The sequence below is a fragment of the Leptinotarsa decemlineata genome, unplaced genomic scaffold, assembly GCF_025532065.1.
Source record: "Leptinotarsa decemlineata unplaced genomic scaffold, Ldec_3_MD MMD2_tig00001064_RagTag_RagTag, whole genome shotgun sequence".
NCBI classification, from domain to species: Eukaryota; Metazoa; Arthropoda; class Insecta; order Coleoptera; family Chrysomelidae; genus Leptinotarsa; species Leptinotarsa decemlineata.
Genome location: NW_027412558.1, coordinates 1341957 through 1365794, shown reverse-complemented (window position 1 = coordinate 1365794; position 23838 = coordinate 1341957). Strand labels below are relative to the sequence as shown.

The 23838-nt window shown below is 38.3% G+C and overlaps 1 protein-coding gene across 1 annotated transcript in view; it reads right to left on the bottom strand.

Moving 5' to 3' along the window:
• The window catches only part of RhoGAP100F (Rho GTPase activating protein at 100F), a 125141-nt gene extending 101611 nt beyond the window's left edge, over window positions 1-23530 (bottom strand). The window contains 2 exon segments of the mRNA XM_074175504.1: window positions 12627-12735; window positions 22777-23530. Of these exon segments, the coding sequence (XP_074031605.1) occupies window positions 12627-12710 (84 nt within the window). The 5' untranslated portion in view covers window positions 12711-12735; window positions 22777-23530.
• Window positions 23531-23838: the final 308 nt, after the last annotated feature.

Sequence of the window (23838 nt, the reverse complement as noted above, 5' to 3'; positions counted from 1 at the left end):
AGCAGGAACTGGAGTATTTCCCTTTAGGGCAGCTGCCAGAGCAGCTGATGAACTCGGTATAGTTTTCGACACTGAACGAGGTGACCACACTGTCACCGACTTGGAACCTATTCAGCAAAAAGCTCATATAAAAGCCGCAGAGATCACCTTACTTCTGCGGAAACACAAGGATAAGCCAATGCATGGGGTCTTCTTCAATAACATTGGAGACCTTGACTTATTAAAGCGCCTGACCTTCGCTTTTCTCAGGTCAAGTGGGCTGAAGTCGGAAACTGAGGGGTTCATCATGGCTTGACAAGATGGTGTCTTCAACACCTCAGTCTACCGCAGTCGCTTGATGGGTATAGAGGTTCTTGACACAAGGTGCAGGGCCTGCCGCGAGGCGCTCGAGACCTAATGCACTTGCCATCAGCATGTCCAACATATGCGGTATCGGCCTATATCCACCGACATAACGCGGCCCTAAGAGTGCTATATTACCACCTTATCTTTTGCAAGTTAGACAAGTTAGAAAAATCTGGAGTTTATAAGCTTAAGTGTCCGGAGTGTAATAGTGTTTATGTGGGACAATGCGGACGAAATTTCCAAAAACGGAATGCTGAAAATGAAAGGTCCTTCAGACTAGGAAAAAATGATTCGCCGTTTTCAAACCAACTTAATTATTTAGAATCCTTGGAAATTTACAAGTATAAACATTGCGGGTGCAACCTGTTAAATGATCAAATCGATTTAATTTACTCTCCGTTTTTAAATTGGCACATCCGCATTGTGAACTGTAAATTCAGGTACTCGATCAAGTACCTGAATGGTATATATAGGCGAATGTATGGAATCATTGTTAGTTCATTGTATTAGTTTGAGAATGTCCATATAGGACGAAACTGCAGTAACGTTAGTTACAATTAAAAGTGGTAAAAAACATAGAAATTTTCATTTCTATTTTCGTTTCGGCTTCCATCTACCCAGTAAAGTCGTGGCGGACATTAGAACTATATTACATTCCACACATAGTGGCGTCGATAGGTATTTTAAACGAATGAAAAATTTCAATGATATCCCGCATAGTTGAGTTCAGCAATGCATCTGTAGTTCAGCTAGCACCATGACGAGTTAAAAGAGCGCTGTCCAGTGTCATGAATATAGAGGATCACTCGGTATATTTATTTGAAATGTATGTACTTCAAATGTTCTAGAGGATGTAAATCAAACCAGTATTTGCCTAGCTATCGTTTCATTCACATGGCGCAGTTGGTAGGATACGAACCTACGATCCCAAAGGGAATCTGATTTCCAATCAGATGTAACCCCATGTTGGATTCAAAAATGTAAATGAAGGAAGGTGTTTGTATTAGGCAAAAGTAAAATCATTTGGTTTAGTTTTAGTTTCACAATTGTATATGTTAATTTGTTGTATATTATTATTGGTGTATGATTTTGAAAAAGGGGTATATTTTTTTGAAATGTATGTATTTTAAATGTACTAGATGAAGTAAAGTAAACCAGTATTTGCCTAGCTATCGTTTCATTCACAATGAATGATCTGTCTCAGGGCTCTGGTTTCATCTAGTTGTCTTGAAAAAAAGTTGCAGAGGTCAATGTTGATATTTGTGAATTGAATCTTCCGTATATATGGCAACTTTGTGAGGGGATATGTCATCAACATCACAGGCTTGTCCTTTAAGGTTAGTTTTAGTCCAGCTTATTTTTTTAGACCAACTTATTTTTATGAATAACCGACAAGGACGTAACAATGATTCCTAGAACCATGCCATAACCATCCAACCAGAGTTAAGGGAATTATACCACGATGTACAACATACACCAGAGACTAAATAAATGTAATTGTCAAACCACTCTCGTCGAACTTTCCTCTTCACTGGCGACCGAAAACGCTGCAGGTTTCTGGAAACGAGATAATTAAAACTTCTCCAGAGTCCGAGCGAGCTGAAAGAAGGACTCATCCATGGAGCTCTTCATCATGCACTCGTATGAAAATAAATAGAACGACGACCACTTTGAAGTCGCGAAACAGTTTACTTGTTTGGAAGGGTCGAGGATAGCAACGGGGGTGACGGGGGTGGTTTTCGCTGGCTGGCGGTTGTTTGTCTTTTCCTTTTATCCGAGTGGAGTTGGGAGTTTCTATGTATGTGACTGGCAGTGGAGTAGGCGAAAAAAGATATGAGGTTTTGTTGGAAGGTTTTCTGGAGGTCCTCTAAAGGACTGGATGTTTTCACTACAAAGAATTATAGTGGAAAAAACATGTACACTGAATACCCAAAAAATGATATGAACTAATTTTAAACCAGTCATCAATTCAGAAAAACTCAAAAATATGATTGGAAAGCTGAGAGATGATAATGCGTTACACAAGAACTTGAGAAAGATTTTTGTCACTTGGTCTACAGATAGATCAGAAACCAATGTGAATTGGTTCACATTTCATTGTGAACCAATTCACAATGAAATGAGAAACCCAAGGGCTCTAGTCTTCTTCGATGTTCTTGTGAACAGACGGGAAGATGGGACATTGACCCACAGAGTGTACAGAAAACATCACATAAGACAGGTACCCGAACAAAAACTCTAATCACCAGCCATAACAAAAGAGAGGGGTAGAGAAAAGGTTGGTTGAGGGAGCACGACGTCGTATATGTGAACCTGAGAATTTTTCTGAGGAAGTCAATCACCTAAAGAAATGCCTTCAAAGTGAATAGGTACAGCAAAGGAGAATTTGAGCGGGCCATACGACCCAGGAGAGTTATCGCCAAAGTAACCCCAACTAGGCTGGTCAAGGGAAAAGCTTTCCTTATGTTACAGACCGATTTGGGAGGATCTTAGAGAAACACGACCTGAAACCAATGTTTAGGCCAACAAAACTATCAGACGAAGTTAAGGTCAGAGCTAAGGACCCCAGAGAACCTTTAGCAACACCCGTGTATACCGGATTTCTTGTAGCTGCGGGTTGGTCTACATTGGAACCACTGAAAGAAGTGTTGATACCAGTCTCTATGAGCACAAGAGAAATTGTCGACGACTCGGACAAACTGACAAATTAGTTGTGTCCGAACAAAAATGTATTTACTGTGAAATTCTTAGTTTGAATTTTACGTCACATAAAAACTTTGTGACACTTGATATTGAATTGTGGAGCGTATTTTCCAAAACCCCTTTTTTGGCGTAGAAACGACAGTACTTTTACGACAGTGGACCATACAGTATCTGTAAAACTTCGTTTCCTTGATGATTCACTTTAGAAAAATAAATAAACTACAAAATTTCATTTTTGTTAAACGTTCAATAACTCAAAACAAAACTGGACTCCAAACAAAAATCAAATCAACACTCTGAGACTTGGAAATAGAAAATGATAGAAATGAGTATGTCCCAATGTTATCGAGCAGAAATTTTCACGATTCAGTTGTTCAGTGTTTATTATTGACAAAATGCAATTTAAAGAGGCCTGTAACCCCGTTGTACCGCCTCTGCCAGCACTCTGCTCTCTGCGAATCGATAAACGCTACTAGGCAGGAGAAGCGTAGGATTTGAACATGGACCATATATCAAACTTTGTGCTGCAATGGGCGCATATCAATGCTTCCAAAACAAACAGAAAGATACCACAAATGACTTACAACATCGAACGGTTGGTTTCTTAGAAGGGAGAACTTGTTTCAACTCAAACAAATAACGATTTCACAAAAATGGATGAAGTTGAAGAGAAATATCAAAAATCATGGAGAAAGCCGTGAACCATCATATCCTTGAATATTTGGAAAGCTTTAACATCCGATCATCAATATGCCTCTCGGAAACAGATATCATCAGACGACCTTCTATCGTATGTCACCATATTTGAAATAACGCAATCTAAAAACATGGTGGGAAGGCCTTCGACCGTGTATGGCATAAGGATTTGCTGGCCAAACTCCGATGTTATGTTTTTCTCAGCAAGTTGACCAAATTGGGACTCTCTAAGCAACTGCTTACTCTATACTCTTATTGACTCATATCTAGTTAACAGAAAACAATTCGTCGAATATGAATCTTTCAAATCGGCTCAATATGTAGTTACATCTGGGGTACCAGATGTAGGCTCAGGCTACTCACCGGACAAGGTCAATTCAGAGGACATCTGAAGAAAATGAGACTGCATGATGGAGATGTTGACTGTGCAAAAGGAAAGAGACAGCTAGTGTTTAATGTGGATACAAGACAGTGGATCAAAGAAAGCAAGCCACAACCAAAATTGTATGCAGAATTATATGACAAACATCCAATAAACTAATGCAAAAAAGAAGATGGTTTAAGGGCCTCGAGTGAGGCCCTTAAATGCTTGAGGCAATAAATGCTTGACTATCTCAAAAATAAAAAATCAGCCTGGAGCTTCAACTGCCAAGTGTAGAAGTAGTCCACCGCTCTGTCGTTCGTAGAATACGTCTCTTACAAGTCATAGTATAATGAATTTAACATTCCATTCGCTTTGGCGTAACTCCAAAATAATCACAACGTTCTCTCAAGTTATTCCGTCCTCATAACGCGTCTATTCGAAAACCCAATTCACCAACCGAAATTCCATTACAGCACGACAAAACAGCTCTATCGCTACAATCAGATAATGTTGATTACTTCCAATGAGACACCTTACCTAGCTCTCGAGGCTTTCCAGACGATCCTTCACCGCATCAAAAGCCGGGAATATGTTAACAGTTGTACGGAATCGAAACGTTTACGAGGTTTTCGTTACGGTGAATGATCTGCAAGGCAAGAAGCAGCTTCATCTACTCGATTGATGAACTTTGCTTCTGTAAACATTTGTACAATTTGCACCATTCGAGACGGAAAAATCTGATGTTTGGGATCCGTGATTTTGAATAGAAGTGGAACGGGGTTGGATGTGGGATCGACCTCCGGAAGGGATCACTTGCGGTATAATTAACGGGGGGATCCTTTTGTAATCGACCCTTGCTATACAAGCAGGGACTTGTAGGTACAGCTTTTAAGCGGATTAGGTTCTTATTACTAACAATACTTGAGTATGTGAAGGCAATGATACCTCTTCTTGGAATCTATTTGATCGTCAGAGAACCCAGTCTTCGAATATCACAGATAACGAAGGCTCTCCAGGGCCCAAGGCCCGTTTCTGATTAAATAGCTACGCGAACAAACAAAACTTTCGAATTTGGGACGGTAACAATCCACATGAGATCTAAAAGCGTCCAATGCATCCCAAAAAAGTCACTGTTGGGTGTGGATTTTGGGCTGGGGTCGTCATTGGTTCATTATTTCTTTGTGATTGACGTTGACCAAGCCATCACTGTTATCGGCGAGCACTATAGCTTGATGAGTACCAACTTCTTTTGGCTTGGAATGGATGATCTAGACACCAACGGCATGTGGTTTTAACAGGACGGCGCTACATACCACCCAGCTCATACCACATTTGATATTCTGCAGGAGCGATTTGAGGGCACGGTTGTCACACGTGGGGGTGATGTGAACTAGCCAGCAAGATCGTGCGAAAGATGTTCAATATATAACTAAACATTTTTGTATCTGATAGAAACGTGGTCGTTTATATAAGCGAAGGGCCCAGTACACTTACTTGTAGTAAACCCTTTTCAATATCTGCTTGATTGGAAAAATACTCTGTATCAATTATCTTTATAGAATGCTATTTCTCAGGTACTACAATGAAAGAGTTTCTGAAGTGGAATTTAATGATTGCTGAAACGGTGATTCTGAGCTCTGATGTAAAAACCATGAGCTTAAAACAATTACAGATACATTTGAAAATTTAATACATCATTTATACTTACTTTGGTATCTAGAGGGATGTTATTCAACACACTCATGCAGAAGTGGTAGAAAGCAATGAAATAAAATTTCACCACTGAAAAATTTCGATTATAAAAATGCCTAGCAGCGATATTGTTGAATGAACTACGTACAGGTATTCATTGGATTCAAAATCAAATACATTGCACTGAGTTTTCGTTGTAATTTGCCTATTAATTTCGTTATTGGGTAATGTTGATGTTGAAAACAAAGGTAAAACGAATTATCTCCGGTAAATACATTTCGAATTATTACAGGTTGTGCATTGATATTGAATTCGACGGGATAAAATAATTGATGCAATGGAAATTACAAAATAGTTTTCATCCATTCGAATCATGCAGTTTGTAAATGAGTCAAACTCTGTATTGCTGGAAAAAACTCATTGAATTGGAGTCAATTCCAGTAAACTTTATTGTTTCTTAGAAGAATCAGAAACTTGAACAAAAAAAAATACCGATTAAATGTGAAGATTCGGGGAAAATAATTAGGTGATACGTACATACATGAATAAACAATACTTCTTCGTCAAAAAACTACGCTAGTTATAATTTATTTCTCTCTCCCACTCACTAAAGTCTCTCCGAAACACTTACTAACGACACGCGACCTTGAAGTGGGCCAGAAGTCGCTTTGTTTCCCTACTTAGTTGCAAGTCAATATAAAATTACAGATAATTTTCAAATTGAAAACCTTCAGTAATTTTTCAAGAGCAGTTTGACTCGTTCGATTGATGACCTATTTAATTTATAGAAATTCATATTGAATATAGAATAGAGAAAATAACTCTTGTCTAATTTCTACTAAGTTTATTCTTTGTTACGACCGATTTGTTACGAAATTAGACAAAAGTTAGTTTCTTCATTCTATATGTTAAAGGACAGTCATTAAATATGCACTTCGTTCGTAAACCAGCAGAATAATAAATGAACACCCCAATATTACAACCCCTCAAAGCTCTCTGGGGAGTTTCTGGTATCGGATGACACAAAAAGTTGCGCTCTTACATCATGTCCAAAACGCATAAACAAGTCTAATGTCCCTCATAAAACTCTTCGGTACAATGCATTTTTGTGATATTCTGGGAAGTTTTCCGCTGGGAGTTTTCGGAAGTTATTTATATGGTAATTTCGTTCAAGTCGCTCCATCTGTGTCATAGATTATGAGATATTAACATAACTTTGATCGATACTGAATTAATTTTTGAAAAAGAAATTAATTCTATTCAATTCAACGGATATAAAAAACATTACTTAAAAAGTTCGACAAGAGTAGATTGAACTCATTCGTGACATGAGGTCGTAACTTTACTAATGAATTGAGCGCTTCATTTTGTAATGTTATGCTGAAGAGGCAAAAAACAAGTGTCTTATTTCGAAACATCGAATGTATGCCTCTGAGGGTGACAGGGTTCCATATAAGTGAAACTTTACATCTTTCATATAAAAGGGTGGTCCCAGAGGTATCTAGCCTGACCTGGAGATGGCGGTAGTTGTTGAAAAAATATCACTGTGTTAGAAAGTACATAATCTATAAGCATATGTTTCAAGTTTGAAGACGCCGCGTTGTTTAGTAGTTGTTTGGCAATGATTAATTTGCCTTTCAGCTAGAGAAACCTCTGGGAAAACTCATAGCACCACTATGTAGGGAGAGTTTTCATATACACTCAACATGTTCAGCTATGAATTTCCATCACTTCATCATGACATTTTGCAATCCATCATTTCGCATACGTCTGTTCTGATACAATCATTTTGGTTTGTAGATTGAAGGGAAATATTGCAAGTTTTATATGAATATCCACCACCGAAGGTGTAAAGTCACTCGAATGTTTGATTAATTGCTTCGATTTTTCATAATAGCATTTCAACGAACTGTTATGGAACTGACAGCCCGATATTGTGTAATATCCAGAAAAGTTAATCAAAATTTTAGATCTTTGTTTTGCTCGTAGTCGATTAGAAGTAATGAGGAATGAAATATTCCAGAATATAGCTGTGGAGATGATCTTATCTTGGAACAACTCGTAAGACTGGAGAATAATGAATAACAATTTTGACCTGAGCTATCATCTTACCTAGTTTCAAGATCTGTACTAATTACCAATTTCGTTGTTGCAAACTGAATTCAATAAAGGGAAACGAATCAAATCTATTTGATCATTGAGCAATTATCCCAAATTTTGACATCTATTGACTTCTGAACTGATTATTTTTGAAAACTTTGCCACCCTGTATCTCGAAAGTTAAGGCGTTTAGGACATACGTCCATAGGACGTATTATCCTTAAAATGGGTCCAAGAATTACCTCCTTAAATATTAGCATGTGTATAAGGAACACCCTGTATATAGTAAAATAATAGATAAGGCAAAAATTGTAAAATTAATTTAGGTTGGTATACCTGTATCGTTGGTACGCCTGGATGGTTTACCTGTATGAGTTACCTTTATAGCATAAATAGGATTAGTTTTAATCTTCCTCTTTGAAGATGATCACTTGGTGATCGAAACACGTGTCGAGGTGTTAAAAATAACGATTTGGTGTTGGGAAAAAACTCCAGTAATATTCATTACTACACCAAAGGTTCCAAACAGTGCATCATCAGCTTGTATACTCACTTTGGTGATCCAACTAATAGTAAAGGCAAAGAAATGGACGTAGCCTACAGAAAAAACAATACTTTGGGTAAATTCATCAAAAACAATAAAGATAAAACCCCAGCGTCGAATAGATCGAAAGTATTACAGTAGACTTGTGGTTCTTGTCCAAAAGTTCATATGGGACAAACCGGAAGAAGTTTTTCCAAAATAATAAAAGAACATAGTAGTAATTTTTTGAATTTCAGAACTCAACTTTTTGGAATGTTCAGAAATCAATAGATGTGAAAATTCGGGATTATTGCTCAATGATCGAATAGATTTGAATTGTTTGCAACGAGGAAATTGGTAATTAGTACATATCTTCAAACTAGGTAAAATGATAGCTCAGGTAAAAATTCTTATTCATTATTCATTATTATTCAGGGGAGATTAGTTTTTACAAAAACTATTTATAAAGACATGTATAGCATCCACATAAGTACGAACTAGAAGAAAAATCCCTATTAACACAACCATAAATTTTCTCGAAGGATCGCAAAAATATATTTTGAATGATGAAAATGATGAAACGCAAGCGTAAGTAAAATCTGTTTTGGATGATGAATCCATCTCGTGCGATACTCACAACTTCGGCTTTCTTTACCTTCCAAATATATCATTCTCAATCAATACGCGCTATCAAGTTTCAAACAGCGGGTGTTAATGCGATCTTGTCAACACCCGGGAAGAAAATAAATTGCCGACAACATTTTCAGTCGCACCAGAAGACAGAGTATTATCAGCGGATCGTACCCGTTGATTGCCAGAATATAATTAAGAAATCGCGGGTTCAACTGTAATAGATTATCTGCTGGGACGGTATAAATGATCATTAATTGAGATCCCGGCGAAACGGCGGACCATTTCGAAGATGGGAATCCCCGATACGAAAGGACAGAATTGATTGTTAGGACGGTCATTAACTGTGTACTAGATGGGCTCTGCGAGTTGTCTGGAAATGTCTTGGCTCTAATCCCAGTAAGAACTCGGGAAGTATTACGGGTTTTCGGTAATTGAAAAGTTGTAGTTCGAAACGAAATATCTGTAGGATGTGCCATTTTTTTATTTATAACACGATAAAAATCCTTTTTGATACACATCACGAAATTAAGAAACGAGTTTAACCGCATGACGTTTGGACTTCGCAGTACGCCGGAAACATGGCAATGGCTTATATGCATCAAATATCAAATTGCAACAATTGCAACAGCTTACGGCAACAGCTTACGGTATTTGATCAACGTCTTTAGTTGTTCAAACAGTTTTGTCCGTTTTGATGTCATGTGTTTCGTAGCTTCATATCTCAATAAATATTCATTCTACGTTGTCTTGGTGTATACTGATCGATAAAGAATTTTGTACTGTATAAAATAATGCTGTTGATTTTTTCTTCAAAATTTAATTTTTTGCACCTTTTCAACTCAGAACTATATGACGTCGTTGAGCGATTTCCACCCAATTTTTCTCTACGAATTCAAATTGAACCGAAACAGCCCAAAAATTAACCAGGCATTCGGCAATGATAGTGTTAATGAACGAACTGTTCGAAGTTGGTTTGCGAAATTTCATTCCGAAGATTTTAGCCTCAAAAATTAGCCCTGGGGTGGTCGACCTACAGTAAGCTAGGACGTGGACTTGAGGACGCCGATGAAGACCGACCCATCACAAACGGTGCGTGGTTTAAAACATTTTGGAAAGGTCGAAAAGCTCCAAAAGTGAATTTGAATGATCCACATAAATTGTCGTGTTTCAAGGTCTGTTCTTCTTTGCTTTTGCGCAACCCAAACGATCCTTCTTTGGATCGGATCATCACTGAATCATCTACAACAGCACGAGACGTTCAGGACAGTGGTTAGGCACCGATGAAATCGTCAGCAAAATTTGTGACTTGTCCGGTGAATTTACTGTAGTCAAAGAATTGAAAAGCAGGTCCAGGAATTGATCCTGGTAGTACTCCTTATATTATTACTTTAACTAGTGATCTTCTCATGTACCAATATTATTTTCTATTTCTGAATTCAACTACATAGCTAACAGCGTGTTTTTTGATACGGCTACAGCATAAAATGAGCATTTGGAAAGTTCGAACACTATTGTTTCCACCGTCTCCAATTGAATGCTAGAAACAAACTTGCTGGAGGATTTTGCGTTAGCCTTCAGCGTACTCACCTGGCCTAAAACAAGTTAACGAACGCAATCGTCGATAAACCTGGTAGGATTCGACTATTATCTTGTCTAGTCTAGCCCTTTATCTATTTACGTGTTTTGTTATATGAAATCGCAATTAGCGCTCTTGTTAGAAATGCACGTTTTGGCGTTATCAGAGCTATTAGTTATAGTTGATAAAGTATGAGGGTGCAGATTAGGTGACTCCATTATCATTTCAGTTCGATACTATCGGCTTTATGCGTCCATGATTATCAGGGATTATCCACTCTCACTATTGCAATGAAGGAGAACAGTGGGGAGGAACAATTTTTGTGATTAAAATTATTGAAATCACGATTTTACGGTGAATCTACTTCCGAATAGTTGGCGGAAGGCTTTGGATTTTTGTGTTCTCTCCAGGACTTGAAGAACGGATAGCAAGATTCGTTTTTCTCAAAATCCCGGAGGTCGGGTCCCGGCTGAGTCTTTTATATGTCCCTGGATCGAGTAAGACGACAATTTTCTCATTATAATCTTTGTGTTCATAACGACGGAGCATTCCCTTTGTTAGCAGGCAATACCAATTTATTTTTATCTGTATTGAGATTCTTCAGCGCCTTTCGTTTCCGTCATGTTGTGTTGGCCTTGGGTGATTTTGCGCGCATAAGAATCCTCGACGTTCTTGAATCCCCAAACATAAACGGGCTCTAATTTCAACTAGTTGCCTTGCACTGAAAGCTGCAGAGAAAGATCGAGAACGAATATCTTTTTCACGAAATTTCATAGATTACAAAAAATCCCATATGAGGTGGACTTCTAGTGTGCCCCCCAGGAATATATATAGGATCGGCCCCTGTTATTTAAAGAGAGTTCATGAAAAAACCATTCTGCATAGTCGCATTCATTGCTGTGCAATCTTCCAATCACGTGGGTTATGAATTACATCAGGAGTGTCCTATATGTGTGCCCGTTGACAACTTGATAGGCGTAATTTTCGACGGCAACGTTGCAGGTCGTGTTTCATTTTAATTACTGACACGTGTACGTATGGCTAAGGTCACGTGACTCCGATACATTCATAATAAACCCGAGGATGTGGGAGGATTCCTGAATGGTAATGCACCTTCCCGCATTTTCATTCCGGTGTAGCGGGTGTGGTTGTAAAATTGGTATCACCTCCCTGGCAATGTTGCCAATTTTTCTAGTCTCCACAGAACACTGTAGTCGCCAGGGCGTATTGTGTTCACTTCTTCGTTTCATATTGGACTCCTCTCTCTATTCCAACAGCCACATCAGTCTGCCTTCGCCAACTCGAAACTAGTTTATTAAAAGAGGTAAAATCATCTGAGTTATTAGTCCTTTTCCACCTTAACAACGTCAACATGATATATAGTCCTTCGATTTAAGGTTTGAAAAAACATCATGAATCAGGCCGCTGAGGGAAAATCGCTTGGCTCAATATTTACAAGAGACAAATAATTTCTACCCGCAAATTGTTCCATAATATTACAGAAACAAAGAAGCCACCATATCTTTATGATAAAATAACCTTCCGGACTAACTTATGATGCACTGTTTGGAACCTCAGTAGTAGTGAATATTACTGAAGTTTTTACCCAACACCAAACCGTTATTTCAATACCTCGACATGTGTTTCGATCACCGAGTGATCATCTTCAAGAGGGAGATCAAACTGGTTTGATCAAAGATCAAACAATGTGTAATTGTTTCAATGATTCGTTGATTCAGGGAATCAAATGATAATGGAAACTATCACCCAGTGTATCTGAAATGTACCATCAAAAGATGAGTTGTACAAATGGTTGGAACTCCTCAGGGAGCAGTTTTGGACCTGCTTATGTTTCTGATTTATTGCAATAATATATGTATATATGTTTTTTTGGACACTTTTATATGGATCATGAAGGTAATACAGTTATGTAAGATTCATCGCGAAAGTCAAGCATATATTTCACAGTTCGAAATGTTTTCATGATTCCTTACCTTTCTGCGGCCACAGCAGAGCATGTTGCGCGTGCGTGACCGACCGGAGGAGATCTTAGAGCGTGCCAATTTCCGCCACTGCATACCAGATCAGCTCTGGGATGTCGCCCTGAAAAAAAAGTCACAGTCAATTTATCTAACAATTATTATACAATAATGCAGCTAATGGTTTTCGTTTTTCGGGTCGAATACTTTGGAAATCCGAAACATCAAACAACTCTTAGAAGTACTTGTGAAAGTTGGTCCTCATCAGTACGGTGTAGCCAAGATTAACAACATTTGGTTTCAAGAAGAAGCACATCTAGCTCGCAACACTGTTGATGGATTTGCTTTTTTGTGTTAATATCAGGTAAAAATTTCACGTATTTTCTTGTGAACACAAGAGATCTTTCAACGAACTCTACAGATGTGTGGCTGGCTTCTGTTGATGACTCTGTGCATCTGTTTTTTTCGACATTCGCATCCATCGTAGGAGACAATTTAAAAATTTGAATGACAACGAAATCAGAAGATAGAATGTGGACATCTAAATTTTAATTACACCACTGAGAAGCTGAAGTATCAAAGATATTCGTACGCTGAGTGAGAACTGTGACGCATCGCTTGTGGTGAAGGGAGAAGCGCCGCTATTTTGAGGTTATTTTGCTGCGTTTTTGCCGCCATCTTGAGATTATTTTGCTGCGTTTTAAGCTTTCCATTTCGTAGAACTTTTGGCTCGAAGAAGCTTCAATATTCGTTTCAAGTTTCATTGGTTCCATTCGATTGCATATATACGCTAATGACCAATGAAACTTCCTCATTTCATTTTATATGATTTTCTGGATGAAAATGTTAACCAGGTTTACCTGTGAAGACAAGAGATGTTTCAACCAAAACCACAGATGTCTCATTAGCATCTGTTTTTTTTTACAGCCAACTGTTGCTGAGTACAACATTTATTTTTTATCAACATTTTCTAACTATTAGGTCCATGTGTGATGCACTCACTCTTTTTATCGTTGAAAGTTTTAGAACGTACAACTTTTTTCTTGTGGCATATTTCTCAGTTCGTGTACAAACTTGTCAATACCTGCTCAATATCATTCACCTGAATTCCATTTGTACTCTAATTTGGTCGTAATTCTCATGATTTCCACGATAATTATACGCCCGTATATGTTATTTTCCACGCAACAAATGATGCTGATGATTGATAGAGCCGAAAAAGGGGGTTACGTATATTTTTAATTGAAACAAAACCAGGGAGAGCTTGTTCTTTGTTGTATTAATCCCTTGACGTTTTCCCGACACATTTCATCGGGAATTTTAATAATTTTTGTGAAACCTGTGGAGGTATGTTACGAGTTTGGGGATTGAAAAGAGTTTTGCTTTGAGCCAGACAGCGAAAAATGGTGTGATTAATGGCCAGTCATTGCAAATGCAAATTGTGTTTTCCTCATTGCGGCTTCATTCTGTTCTCACACTTGTAATGGACTGAAATACTACATTATTCACATCTAACTGCCATAACTGTACGTAAGTTAACAAGAATACTTTTCAAATAGATTGCGGTTGTGTTCATGAGTGATCCTGTATATTCCTAAAAGGTTTCACAAGTCTCGTCTACTGTTAGAAAATAAATTCGTTTCATTAGTTGAATTTCCACCAAAAACAGATCGAAATTATTCATGAATTCATGTTTTTAGCAAAAACATCGCATGGGATTTAATAATAAGCGTTTCAAGATGCTTATACGATCTTCGGGATAATAAAACTTTTCGGTCTTGTCTAACTACCATCCGACGCCAAATACCTAAATTAACGCCCGAAAAACACACATGCCGACAGGAATAATTTAATATATTACCAGATTCACGTGACTGGATCTGATTACAAACACAACAATTATCATTGCGAAATTCAGTCCTGGATAATAATCCGGATAACAGTGAGTGTTTTCGAAATATCTTTATGATAGATATAAAACAATCAGGTTTGACAGAGAACCAAATCCATTGAACATTGAAATTGTGAAGGTGCATTGCATAGTCCGAATGGCAAACTGATTTAATATACATATTACCAATGTAAAATTGAAATTTTCACTTATTTTTTTAACGAATAATGACTACTTTTCAGTAACCTTCCGTCGAATGCAACAATCTAGGTTGCGTAAATGTTGATCAATCTTTTTAGTAAACAACACTACCAACGACTACATTATTCTTTCATCACTTCTCATATATTTCATGAAGGAAAATGATTCTTGTTGCCGCATTGCCGATTCTTCAGCCAAGGAAGCGGCTGGACTAAGAATTATAGGACCCAGTGGCACCTACGGCCTGATGACTTCGACAATTGCGGAACTAGTCGAATGTTACACCCATGCTCAACCCCTGAAGAGATGGGTTGCAATCTTGCCAGGATCACCCTTGGCTACCCTGGGAAGCTGGCGCCAAAGAAATATCTGGCGATGATCAGGAAAAATCTACCCTTAACAGTAGGATTTCTAACTAGCCACTGTCAACTAAGGAAACACCTCCATAATATGGGGCTAGTGGACTCACCTCTATGCATGATGTGTGAACTGGAAGATGAGACTGTCAGGCATGTCCTATGCGATTGCCCGAAGTTATCGTCAATAAGAGAGTGTGTGTTCGGCGAGTCTTGGCCTACACCTGCCGATATAAAGGAGATGTCTCCCAGTGACCTGTCCACCTTCCTGAAAAGGACAGGTTGGACGAAGACCTAGTAGGACAACTCCTCGGGAGGATGAACAATGGGTCACATGTGGTTCAAGTACTGTGGGCTTACTGTACAGATACAGATACTTCCCTACTGTACAGATACAGATAGTCCTCTGAAAACCAAATCCATTGAACGTTGAAATTCGGAAGGTGAATTGCATAGTCCGAATGGCAAACTGATTTAATATATTACCAATGCAACATTTAAATTTTCATTAATTGACGAATGATGACCACCTTTCAGTAATCTAACGTCAAATGCAACAATCTAGGTTACGTAAATGTTGATCAATCACTTCTCATATATTTGAAGAAGGAAAATGCTTCTTGTTGCTTGAAGTAGAGCAGATTTTATTAGTTTTTCCTACCACAACCCTCCGATATTTCCTCTTCTGGGAAAGTTTTTTCTTGAATGAGTCTACGAGTAGAGGCTAGCAAGTATCCTTTGAAGAAAGTCACTCTCCTTTTCAGTTCAACAATGAATTTATGGTTACCTGTAACCTAACCTTTTGTTTACCACTATTATTGTTGGTACTTTTTGTAGACGACCTTGCTACAAATAACTCCACCACAGAACTGCTAGATTGTTGTCATTACTTCGCCCAAGTCATCACTTCATGAATTTATCTTTCCTATCACCATCTGAAGGGTTTTCCAACAGGGACCTCTGGAGCTACATCTATCAAATTGAATTTTCTGCGTGTTTTCAACTTATTGCTATATGATATCGTTGAGCGATTTTCGGCCAATTTTTCCCTACGAATTCGAAGTGAACCAAAGCGCTGCCAAAACAGCCAAAACAGGCAAACCCCCCCCCCAAAATGGGTACTGTATGATGGTCAGCGGCTGGTGTAATTCACTATATGTTTCTGCAACCGAGCCAATCCGACCTATCGTGAAAAAATCGACGAAATGTGTCAGCAGCAGCCAACACTGGTCAACAAAAGTTCTGCCTCAGCCACCATATCGTCCAGACCTCCCGTCAACCTGTATCTTTTCAAGCACTTCGCTAACTTCCTCACTGGTGGCACCTTCTCCAATCAGATACAGGCAAAAACAGTCTTCGTCGACTTCATCGAATCCCTAACACCAACTATTGTGCTAACGGAATATAATAAGTATTCCTTGAGAGATTACAGTTCAAAGTAGACTCATCAACTAGTACGATCAACTAGTATTTTTTCTCTATGAATGAATGTATTTCGCAATGAAACGACATGCGATATGTAATTATAGTAACGGCAGACGATAAACAAGGTGAAAAAGCGCTGTAATAAATCCAAAGTTAGAAATATGGTGTCAGTCGGAAACAGAGAGAAAGTTGCAACTGTACTTCATTATGTCATAAAGCGGGGTGTAAATGTTGTTTATGGGCAGCAAAGCTTATTAAAAATTTATTACGGAGGTTCGCAAATGTACTCCTGTCCATATTTCTTCATTGGATTTCACCATAATTGTGATATATCCGTTTTCCACGCAGAGTGCTGCTGGAAGAAATATTGGCGAAAATTCCTTCAGAAATATTTTCACCTCTATTTTGCAATAAAAACATTATTCTACGTTTATAGTTAGGTCAGGTCCAAAGTGAGTGAATCTATTCAACCCTCCACCGCAACCCACAACGGTTTATTGAGGCTCACGCCTATTCACACTCGACCCAATAAACTCAGCTTCTTAACGACGCCGATTAGTTTGTATGATGAGTGGTCTTTCAGCTCAGATGGTAAGAGTACGGTTCTGCCGAACTCTAAAAACCTGATTCGGTCCCCAGAGGGGCAGGCACAAAGTATGTGCTCTGCTGTTTAATCAAACGACAGTGACCTGTAAGAAGGCCTGTTAGACATCGTAGTTCATCACTACTAAAGTCCAACAACTGTTTGGTATCAAACTTCGAAGGATGAATAAACGCCTTGGAGTGAGTCAATTCTGGGAGATTCTGCCAGAAGTCCATAAATATTCTTGCCATCCAAGTGTTCAATCTTTGACAAAGCCTAAAGCGATGCTAATGACAGGTTCTGGTCCGATGAAGCTGCTTGTAGCACCCTCCTTTGCAAGGAAGTCAGTAGCTGAAAGGCAATGAAGCCTTTCAGGCCAGTATGGCCAGGAATCCAAACCAGAGACAATCTATTGAGTCTTCCTATCCAGGAGAGTCGTCTTTGGCAATTTGGTGAGGTGAGTCTAGATTTGGATCGCACGACTGTCCTGGATCTGCGACTGAAAACACCTGCACCAGAAGCGGAAGGTGTTTTTGTTCCATCTGTGTACCAACAACTATCTACTCTTAATATTTCCTCCTGCCGGAGGATCCAGTCCTGTCTACAATGTTTATAGTAGGCATAATTCTGCAACTATAATAGTTGCCCTCAATACAATGTATAAAAGAGCAGATCAGAAGCAATTCAAAATAATTTTTTCAAGAGGAACAATTGATAATACAATAAGTACATTCTTATTTAGATAACCGTTTCGAAAGTTAATGGAACTCTTTTAAAATTTCCGCTAATGTTCGAAATGCCCACCGTTATGCAAATACATCCTGCCACTCTAGAATTCATTTTTCTTATACAGTGTCACCGATGAAGTCGCCAAACTATTGAATATTTTTATTACTAGACTCACTTGAAATCCAATACAACTTCATTGGACTCTGACTTTGGTTTGGTTGGTTGGTTGGATCAAGAGTAGCATAAATACTTGTCTGTCAGTACCTACTTGTCAAAATTGTAATTTTTTTCGAAAACAACTTCAAAATTGCCCGTTCTCCACAGAACTTCGGAGAAAAGCAATTGAGAAAGTTGTTTCTTCTACAATTGCATTGTATTTTATCAAACTAAACCAATATTGTTTTGCCATATTTGTTAAATAACACGTTCATTCAGAAAAAATCGATATATTCAATTCAATTTACCTCTTCTTGAACAACGGTGTTTATGGCCCGGAATCTCTGTTAGTCGTTCATGAACTCGGAAGGAGAATAGGCCAAGCAACGAAAGATCACCGTTCTACCTCTTTTTTGATAGAAATAATTAGTATTGCTATCCAACGTGGTAATGCTGCTTCGGTCCTTGGAACTGTTCCTCCTTCACATAATTTTGATGAGATCATGCATTGCCCTAATTTCAGTACGAAACTGAAATATCTTCGAAACAAGCCGAGATATGTGGATATTCATCAGTCTCCTATCAAGGTTAATTCACAAGTGATTGATCCACCTTCTTCTTTTTCAGTGCGGTCAATGGACTTGGGTCATTCTTGTCCCCCAAATATGAGTTGCAGTCCTCGTAGTTCTGGTTCCCTTTCAGTGGAAGAGCTTTATGAAGCAAGAGCCGAATCGATCCCTCTACGAAACCGTTCTTCACTTGGAAGGATCGATCGCAGCTTGAGAAATGGTTCTTATGGAGATTCTGTGAAACATGTTCTTCCTTATGAATCAGTAGAGTTGTCCTGAAAATCTAGAGAAGAAAATTGGATTGGACAATTTAGAAAACACTTGCTACATGAATAGCATTTCACAAGTGTTGTTCATGACGAATAATTTCAAGAACGAGGTTTAAATGATGAAGGAAAACGGGAATGTTTCCTACTTATTCATCAAACTCAGACACCTGTTCATGCAGCTGCAGTTTCGTAACAATGTTATCATCTTTCCCTCCAACTGATTTCCTGGAGTCTTTGAAGTCCACTAGATATTCGTTAGGACAACAAGAGGATTGTTCCGAATTCTTGGGGTTCTTGTTGAATACTCTTCGTGAGCAAAACAATAGCAAAATCAATAGTCCTGACCGCTCTGGACTGAATGATTCCGTACAGACCATCTTGTTGATGATCGACTGTATTGTCAAACATGCGCCAAACTGACTGTTATAAGGAAAAAAGTATAGCTGAGGCACCAGTCAATCTAATAATAACACAAATGATTTTCGAACAAAACTCAATCTCTAACGGAAGCAAGAAACTTTTTGGAAGGTTCGAAATAGATGAACATTTCAACCTAGCAAACCACTATTATAATATTCATGCAGTCATTGTTCACTGTGGTTCTAGCGTTGAATTTGTTCATTATTACGCCTAAGTATTCTGGCGATGTATTGAATCTATTGGAGCCTCTGGAGACACCCTACATTTTGTTTCATGAGAGAGAGGACATTGGCAGATCAAGATCTTCAGATGATGTGGTGCTGCAGGTTTTTCCGGGTTTTCCTGCAGCTGAAAAAGCAAATGCGCCACTAGAATCAATGAACTCGCCCCGGAGCGCCAATTAATTTTTATTGTTGTTTTTATTTTTATCGTTGTTTTATAATTTCACAAAAATACGTGAACAGTTTTTATGTCAAGTTATATTATTTGGAACCTAATTTGGTCCAATGTTTTTTTCAGAACCGGAAAGATGCTTATGAATTGTTAACTGCGATGTATAAAAAATTTTTTGAATATCAGTGTCACTGTTTTTATTCGGCATTGAAGCCTTAATCATTTCGTCATTTTCTGGAAAACCAGGATATCTGACATAACCAGAATGGATAAAACGGAATAAAATCTCATGGATTATTCGTGTGTGGAATGAGTAGGTTTAGAAATATTCCTGTCACCCCAAGAGAAATCAAAGGGGAACTTTGATGACATACACAATAAACCCACTGATTTAGAACACCCACAAGCTACGTTCCTCTGCTATAACGAGTGGGCAGATAACATCCCACGCAATTTGTTTTTGTGCTCCGAATGTTCGACGTTATGTACATAATGATAATTAGAAATCGATAATTCGACAACAGTTGATGTCGCTATTGAAATAATCACTGAACAATTTTCATTTACAAATATCGAACAACACAGAAATACCTTTTCCAAAAACATTCATGAAGGAAAGTAAAACAGATATCACGGAAAGGATATAATATGGTTGATGGATTTATCCGTTACTACGTGGTAGGAGATCTCATTTTTCATGATAGGTGTATGATTATTTCTGAATGGGTGAAACATTAAACAGCAGAGTTGTGCCGCCAATTCATGATGAAATTGGATGTTTATATTCAAGTTTTCCATATGTTACGTATCTACACGCTAGCTTGACTAAATACATTGTTGGACAACATACACGTGGCTTCTTTGAGTTTTCTCCTAAACCAGTGTTCCTCTTTGTGGATGATTTCAGCTTGAGCCCACTTGATGTTGTGTTGATGAGTCCACACATGCTCTGCTATTCTGGATTTGCTGGTTTCTCCTCGCTGTGTGTGTTTGTTGTGCTCAACAATGCGAACTTTCAATGACCTCTTAGTTTCACCGATGTATGATTCTCCGCACTCGCAGGGTATCCGGTAAATACAATTCTTGGAATCGCAGTCCGCGTTTGGTGGCCTGGTTTTTATGAGGCTGCTACGGATAGTGTTCCCAGATCTGGAGCAGGTGCTGATATTATACTTGGACCCAATCCTTCTCATCTTTTCCAATAATTCTCTGATATAGGGAAGAACAAGTACTGGTTGTGGCGGCTTCTTTTCCTAGTGGAGCTCTTACTGTCTTCTGGCTAAATCCTGTTCTATCATCACTCTGGAGTAACCATTCTGTTGAAGGTCATTTTTGATGATGCCTAGTTCCTTTTCAAGACCTTCCTTTGCATTACATAGCCCAAAAGCACGGTCTAATAGAGTCTTGATGATTCCTCTCTTAGTCGATTGATGGTGGTTGGATTTCTGGTTCAGATACTGTCCTGTGTGAGTGGGTTTTCGATATACAGATGTGTCCCATTTAGTGTCGGTCCCCTTCACCAATACTTCTAAGAAAGGCAATTCGTTATGAACTTCCTTCTCCATTGTGAAAGTGATGGAAGGACTTGCGTTGTTGATGTGCTTCAGGAAAGTGTCTAGTTCTGCATTTCCATGGTTCCATATTATGAAGGTCTACGTATCTCAACCAGACTCGGGCTTCTTGTAGGCTTCTGCAATGGCCAAATTTTCAAACCACTTCATATATATATATATATATATATATATATATATATATATATATATATATATATATATATATATATTAGCTATAACCGGTGAAAGTGGCGATCCCATTGGCAGTCCCTCATCTTGCGTAAAGAATTTGTCCTTCATTTGGAAGTAGCAGTTTCGTACACAGCATCCTAGTGATTACTTGTATCGGTAAGTTTGTTCTATCTTTCAGGTCCCCATCATCGGATAGTTTCTTCTGTATGATTTGAAATGCTTCTTCGACAGGAACGTTGGTGTAAAGGCTTTTCACGTCGCTTTTTTGATTGTTGCTTGTATGTTATTTCTTTGTAATTTCAGTTTTTTGTTTAAGAAATTGTTATTTTCGGTTAATCTTTTTAATTTTTGTTCAGGGATTTCAAATCAATTTTATATTATATTAGACAATAGAAGTCCAAATTGATGAAATAGGATAATTAGGGTTTAGGTGAGGTTAGGTTAGGTTAGGTTAGGTTAGATTTCAATTCAGTTAAGGTAAGGTTAGGTTTTCTTTTCTGAGATTTTTCCATCCCCACAACTTCAAATTCACACCAACATTTTCCACGTTACTGGGTTGAAAGAAGAGGCAACATTGTGTTAAATGTATCGCCCCTTATTGTATTTTTATGAGCATCTAGAAATTAAGGTAGACATATAAAACACTACCAGCATTTTCAGGAAGATTGGGTCACCAAATTGTTGACTAGTGAAGTTGGAAAACTTCGGCCGATGAAAAAATCCTAATTCTGAAATATAATCATTCTGGAAACTATTAGAAGCAATTCTAATATTCAAAAACTATTGCAATAGAAATTTCAACGGCTTTAAAACGATATCCTCTCGATCCCCAGTGACATTAAATAATTTTGAAGTGATTTTCATTCTCACCTGAGGGTGACAGATTGCTCCCCATTGGCTAGATATTATCGAAGAGGATAAGGTAATGATCGAAGTGCTCGAGTAGTGTACCGCAGTAGTGGACGAAACGTCAGGCATGAACACCTATAGACCACGGCCAAAAAATCCGTAAGTTAGCTATGACACAAAGACTATTTCGTCTTTGTATGGCCACCCTGTATGTATGGTTCACATCTAACAGATCGCATATTTTCCATTGTCAATGTATCAGAGAATAATCAGTTCGAAAAATAAAATATTTAAAATAATATCACAAAAAACAAGGTTACTTTGGGGATGGAATATATCGTCTAAGAGAAACTTTATTTCGGTGCTCTTTCATTCATTATTTGGTCTCCACTCTTTTACTTTACATGTTTGATGCTCAAATTGAAAAAGGCAATTTGATTTTTACATAATTTAGCAATTTTAGAAAATTTTCCGGTTTCTAGTGATTCGTATCAGAGAGAAATGTCGACAGTTGATCTCCAAAGTTATTCAATTTCGAAATTTTATCATCGATCTGTCATAAAAGTTCATGCCACTCACCTAGATACATTCATAATCACCTATTCTTGAATATTTTGTCGAGAAACTTTCTGTGCCTTATAGCAAACCGGAACCGATGCATTTTCCCCGAAATTCAGTAAAGAACCAGCGTAGACGTAGTAGTAGTACACGCTTCAATCGATAATTTCAGTCAGTGATCATCATTTCATGTCCCGCTGTCAAAAAACCTCATCTATTCACCTCACTTTCCAGTCCACTAGTTTTGTTTTTCAATTCGGTCCCAAATCACCATTTATCGACAGAATAATCGAGTAAAGAGTTCTCGCGAGAGAAAATGGCGATAGAAACCCTTCGGCACCATTCAAAAACCGATTGTGTTGTTGATCACTCAATCTTGGACGAGGTTTTCCAACTGCATTGGCACTTATGACTTCCTAATCGGGTTCTAATTAGGGTATAATTAAGGGAAACGCGTTTAATACGACTCGATTTGAATTTGGAGCACCCCCGATAGCTTCACTGCTTGCGGCCCCCTCCCTGCTCGAGAGATTGACGGAAAAACACGACCCGGAAAATGCGATGAGATGCGCAGTGCTGGAACGGGGAGGAAAAGATAGACGAGACGTCAAGATCGTCCTGAATCGAAACCGGCGGATGAGAAAATGCGGGAATGTATGTAGGGAGAAAAATAACGTTCCTGGAGGATATTCATACTGTTTGTTAGAAAGTTGTCTGTCGCCAGCATAGGTTTATATTGACGATAGCATCAGCAAAGTGAGAAAAATCGCACTATCTTATAAAGTACTGTTCTAGGCCCACTACTTTTCACTATATATAATATACTTTTAACTGTATATAATAATAAGAAGCAAGCGGTCGTGAAACCATATTGTTGGTAAGACAAGATAGTGGAGAAATCCAGATCACCATGGAACGAGAAACCCAAGGAACTGTAACTTTCTTGGATGTTCTTGTGAATAGAGGTGAAAACGGTACATAGGGTAACAGAGTGTAGAGGAAACAAACAGACACAGAAAGGTTCCTGGACAATAACTCTAACCACCAGCCACAACAAAAGAGAAGAGAAATCAAACGTTGGTT